General features: G+C 40.4%; 1 protein-coding gene across 1 annotated transcript in view; it reads right to left on the reverse strand.

Moving 5' to 3' along the window:
• The window catches only part of IARS1 (isoleucyl-tRNA synthetase 1), a 93,359-nt gene that overhangs the window by 60,107 nt on the left and 27,252 nt on the right, over nt 1-6,000 (reverse strand). The window contains exons 11-12 of the mRNA XM_005429846.1: nt 4,498-4,620; nt 2,930-3,021 (exon numbers count right to left, since the gene is read on the reverse strand). Of these exons, the coding sequence (XP_005429903.1) occupies nt 2,930-3,021; nt 4,498-4,620 (215 nt within the window). The remainder of the gene's footprint in view (nt 1-2,929; nt 3,022-4,497; nt 4,621-6,000) is intronic.

Raw genomic sequence — 6,000 nt, forward strand, 5'->3', positions numbered from 1 at the left:
GCACAAAGCCCAACAATAAAACACATTTTTTCTTTTAACACTGTATTTCAAAAGGCTTTTCATTTTAACTGTAACATGTATGTTTCCATGAGCTTAAGTGTTAAAGTACCTATAACCTTAAAGGAAATGGTGAAAGCTCAAAGTAATAATAATGTTGTTGTGTCCTAGCTATTACAAGCAAACCTACTGATGGTTTGCTACACAAATTTGATTTAATTTAAAAAATGGGAACAGTTGAGTTCACTGCTCACATAGTAAAAAAGAAAGCATTCCCCAAGCTACAAGGTATTTTGATTTCACTGAGTATCTCGTTTCAGATGTGCTGAAGAATGAGGATCACAAGATCTTGACTAAGTGGAAACAAGAAGAATAAAAAATTGATATTAAAAATTGATATTAAAAATTTCTCACATGGTCTTAACATGTTGGAAAATGAAGGCTGGGACAATGGTGGCAGCCCAGCTCTGTGAGGAGAGCAGCAGGTGGGGCTGGCTGGTCCAGGGGCAGAGTGGCTTCAGCAGGGAGATCCATGCCAAAGGCCCAGCAGGGGAACATTTCCCTCCCAACACCGAGGTTGTAACACCTGATAACCACTCCAAGCACCCACAGGGCTCTGCTCCTCCTACATGAAGGCAACAATAAAGGGGAGAGGACAAAGTTTCCCTGAATATTTTTCTTCTGGCTGTACTACCAAGCAGTGCCTCAGGAAACTGCAGAGAACAAAACTATAAAATCTGCCCAAGCAGTGACACCTCCCATGTTTATGCCCCTCATGACTGGTGAGAAGGTTGAGGAATCCAGATTCAACTGGATTTTACTGTAAATCAAATGAGAAATACTCACTGCTCGGTTTTGTTTTCCATCAACACAAGGGGAAAACCACCCAGACAGACCTTAAATCAAAGTGTGATGCTCACAAAGTTCCTGCCTAACCATTCCTCTCTATCCCAACTGAACAAAGTTTTGTTCCCTTTACAGACAGATCCTTTAAAAACACATCAGAATAATCAAATCCCATTAATTGTGATCCTGTTCCGTTTTCTTGTGATTTAGGAATGAAATGATCAATAATTGAGCCCGTGCTATAAAGATGCTTCTTGGCTTTGCCTTACTGGTTTGGAAAAGTCAAAGCTCCACACGTGCCAGTGGAGGAGCTTCCCAACACTGTTCCCAAAGGAATGGCAGGCAGGAGCTGTGAGGGACACCCCAGCTGCTGAGCTGCTGCCCAGACCCAGACAAAGACCCCCAAGATCTCCAGGTCTGACCAACGTCCTCCATTTTCAGCAGTTCCAATAAAGACAAATTCTAACTGAAAACTATCTACTGTGTCCTTACCAAGCTGTTGTGCTTTTCATATTTTAAAGTTTAGTCGACAGAAAGTTACTACACAGAGAAGGATCCTGACTTCATGATATGTAAAAAGAGAAGACAAATTTCTCAACATCCCAAGGATTCAACAACTGCTTGGTTTCAGGGAAAAGCAGGAGTACATTAAGAAGAGTCTGATTGCAAAGTTTTCTTCCATTAATCAATATAACTTTATAACTATGTTCAAAGTTAAGAACTACTCTTCTACTTTTAGCATATTCCAATTATGGTTTGATTTGTGATGGCAGTGAAATGAGCTTTTCAAGTAGAATCCATTGTTCGGTTCTTCCCACCGGATAATTTGCTGCTAGGTGCTGCCTGCAACTTATCATCCATCAACAAAAATGTCAACAGAGTGGCAGGATTAAGGATCTTCTACAGAATCAGCACTTCTGCATCCCTGCTTTTGTCTCAGAAGGCCGTGACTGGATATTTGAGTTGCTGCACAAGAAAAACACAAGCCCTGCCTGATTTTGGGCCTGCCATTTTTCAAAAGCTGTCCCAAATCATCAAGGATGTAACACTTGAAGAGCAATTTCCCTTCTTCCTCCAGGCAGCTGCTAGAAACAAACCAATCCTGCTGTTCAAGAGCAAGCAAAGGTTATTTTTGCTATAAATTAAAGATAAATGTACCCTGCAAGAACACTTCACCTGGCAGAGTCAGAGCCAGAGAGATGAGCTTTTATCACAGCTATTTCAGTGCAGGTGCTGTATACATCAGATAAGACTTAAAATCTTCAAGTCATTTCAGATAATTAAATTAGATATTTTAATTTAAGTCTGTCTTTGCTCATAATAAGAATTTAATACTCTACTAAAAGGTTACTGAAGGTTCTTTTTTTTTAATTTAGTATTGTTTGGTGATTTTTTACAACAGCAATTGTGGAAATTTCAAACCAGGGAGGACACTAATAAAAACAAGCTTCATTTCTAGATTAAATCTGTCTAGCCTGTATTCCTCAGAACCAAAACTTGTTTATTCACTGATACTGAAGGCCCATGGAGAATTCCACATGGAGACTTCCCCCAGAGACATCCACCTAGGGAGATGTTTCCACATTTTAAGTAACTGGGCTTCTTTCAAAGAAATAAGTCATCTCACAAGGTTCAAAAGAGCTGTATTTTAGCCATTTTATTCAAAACATACAAAGCTTTAACACAAACATCTAAAGACCTTCTGTGATATGCTTATTTGGATACAATTCAAAGGGTATCAAAAACATCCTTTCCCATCACTCAGCTGCTTAAAAAATAACCTTTTTTACAAGAGGTGATTAGTTAGGAGCTCTACACCAAGAAATGAGCAACACAAACTACAAACCACACATTTAAAATCATAAATAGAAACTAAATTTCAGCACTACACCTAAATTCATCAGTTTTATGGCAAAAAAAAGAAAAATTCCTTGATGACTAAACCAAAACTGGAGCTCTCCTGAATTAATAATCGCAGTTTGTGTTACTTTTAGTTTTGTCAGGAAAATTAAGTAAAGGAGGAAGAGAGCTGAAGAATTTGTGTGTCAGAAAGCTCAGCTGAAGGCAGGTGCAGGTGTGAGCTTACCTCCAGCAGAAGGGGTAGCTGTGCTGGAAGGTGGTGCTGTGGATCAGCCGGCCCTTCTCCTTCAGCCATTTGATGATGTGCTTATCTGCATCCTGAAACACACACTGGCCTTGGAATGCACATTTCACCAAGCTACTACAGGATTTGTCTCAGACACTCAAATTAATTTTTTAAAAAAATCTATGCATAACCCAGCATTTACACACGCACACACAAAATTGCTATCAAGTTTATACATTTCCTGCAGGGGCACTATAAAACACCAAATTTACAAAGCTATTTGCTCTCCAAACCCTGTTTATTTACAGTGTCTTCAATGTGTCTCTGCTATATGGATAAATTAAAATTTATAAATTAAAGCATCAGTCTTTTTATACCCTTAACTCCCTTTCCATATACACACAACTGTGTGTAAAATTCAGGTTTTCTGAAGCACCAATACAAGCCAGAAACCACATTATTTAACATCCTAATGACTGAGTCTTCTAATTTTGTGATAGGAAATCACACAGTGCTTTTTACCTAATATTTAAACTTCCTGATACCACATTCCTCTAAAGTGACTGAATTTCAGAATTTGAAGCATATTTCACAGTACCTCCCTAACTAACTGGGATTTCATGCCACACTGGAAATTTGATAATTGATAATTCAATCAATTTGATGTACTGATAATTCAAGACAATCTACTGAACAAGTGTCAATACAACATTAAGGAAAAAAATATACAAGTGTCAATACAACATTAAGGAAAAAAATATACAAATATCCACGAGTGGAAAATTCAGTATCTTAAGAAAATTTTCCAAGAGCCTTAAATTCAGATTTTTACCAGCAAGAAGCTGAACACAGAGCCTCCAGTGTCCTCTTATTTGCCTTAATGCATAAAGCAGGAAGGAAAGATAGCTGATTGAATCCTCAACTTAATCGGAAAAGACTGTAAAATCCTGTATTGCATTTGTTTACAGAACTTGCTTTGCTATCAAACTGGAGCAGCAGGGCTAAAAGCAATCTGTTTTCTCAGGACACAGAATTTAAGAGGCACTCCCTGCTAAGGATTTGTATCTGGAGCAATGTGGAGTTCCTGGGGGTTCCTTTTCCAGGGATTCTCCTGCATCTGCTGGCAGTAAATTCCCAGGGCAGCACAGCCCACAAGTGGGGAAAAGACTGAATTTCTCTTTTCTAGGGGGTCACGTTACATTAACTGGCTGGGAGAAACTTAATGATGGCAACTGGAAATTCAGAGTCATCCAGAGGTGAGGGAGGCCCTGCACATGTGCCTGGAGACTCTGGACATGACATTTGTGTCAGGAAAAACCTCAGAGTGAGTGAGAGTCTCACTGGAGCAGCTGCAAACAGGATACTCCTCTGCCCTCTCACCACAACATTACTTGCATTTCAACTTTTTTTCTCAGCTGCTTAATAAACAAATTAAACAAATGTTGAAATAAATTTTAATTTACCCAGATACCAGTCACACATTGAAAACAAGCCCACACAGGGAAAGAAAACAAAGTTTCTACCATATATAAAATGTATCTTGAATAAAGTATTTCAGGCCCACTGACCTTCACATACTGCCCAGCAAAGTCAGTCACTTCTGCTGTGAAGCAGCCTGATGCATCAACAGGACACACAGGCACAGAGTCCTTCTGAATGATATTAAAATCCATGCAGACTCTGTAATCATCCTGCAAAAGAGACAAGCAGCAAGCTGTAAGAATACAAAATACTGGCTAAGATATCCATCCCTCGAAACAGAAATGAAATATTGAACAGAAAATGTGATGACTGGACAAGAATAGCAAAATACTCAGCCTTCGCTAATCCCAAATACTTATGAGAAAGTCATTTTTTACAGGATTGCAGTTTTACTCATGCAGAAAATTATGATTTCTTCAGACTGTGCCCTAGTACAGGGGATATGTGGATGTGTTTCTGTGCACATCAGTGCATACACACACACACATGTATTTTATTTGTCTGAGCACACACACCCATGGAGTGAACAGCTTCAGGCAACCCTTGCATGGCAAAGGAATCCAACCACTCCATCCTGAGCCTGGATCTGCCCAGCTCTCCAGCCAACAGGGCTTGTTTCAGAAAGCAGGTTGTTTTAATCAATCTAATTCTGGCATTTCACATAAGCAATCCCATTTTCTGAATGTCTTAACGATCCAAAGCCTTTCAACCTGTATTTCTCAATCATTTTTGGCCCATAGGCAATGCTACTGACCAAGAACCACACATGGACAACATCATTTTTTTTTCCTGGCCAGTCTCCATTTAAATTTTTAATTTCCTGTAGCAGTAAGGGAAAAAAAAAAAAAAACAAAAGAAAAAAAAGAAAGGAGTTGCTTCAGACTTTCCAGAACATGACTGAACAATAATGGTATCAGAGAAAAGATTAAAACAAAATAAGTAGGGGGATAGAAAAGTTTAGATTTTACCTTCCAGGCTGAAGTGACAGTAAATCTGTATCTTACCCAGGATACACAGCAGCTGTTTCACAGGAGCTGCACCTAAAGCACCTTCTGAGGCTGCCCAAGGACAGGGTGTGAATGCACATTTCACAGGCCAGTGCTCCACAGCTCCACGAGTTCTCCTTCCCTGGCCCTGACCAACACAGGTGAGCCAGCTCTGGGGTGCCAGGGCAGGGCTCCCATGTCCTGTGGGGCCTCATCCAGTCCCTCCAGCCGTCCCCACTACCCCTGATGCTCCCACTCCCCCAAGCCAGACCTGCTGTGTTTTACAAGGATGAAATCCACCCCCAGATGGGGAAGTTGGCTGCTTCATGGACCAAAGCTTTACACCCAGAAACAGCAAATCCCTGCAGCTCCAGCACTCCCAGCAGAGCACAGCCCTATCGTCCCAGGGTGATGTTATGATGCTTGTATCCCCATTCATGTGTGCTGTTTATGCTGGATATCATGTTCTGTGCCTTCAAGACTGGCTCTGAAGAGTGAATGTTTTGTTTTGGTTTCTTATCAGCCACTCCCCCATGGCTGGCAGGACATACAGATGGGACAGTACATTGTGCTGCATTTGCGTTTCGCCTTGCTTTTCGCCTT

Source organism: Geospiza fortis, unplaced genomic scaffold (assembly GCF_000277835.1).
Source record: "Geospiza fortis unplaced genomic scaffold, GeoFor_1.0 scaffold897, whole genome shotgun sequence".
NCBI classification, from domain to species: Eukaryota; Metazoa; Chordata; class Aves; order Passeriformes; family Thraupidae; genus Geospiza; species Geospiza fortis.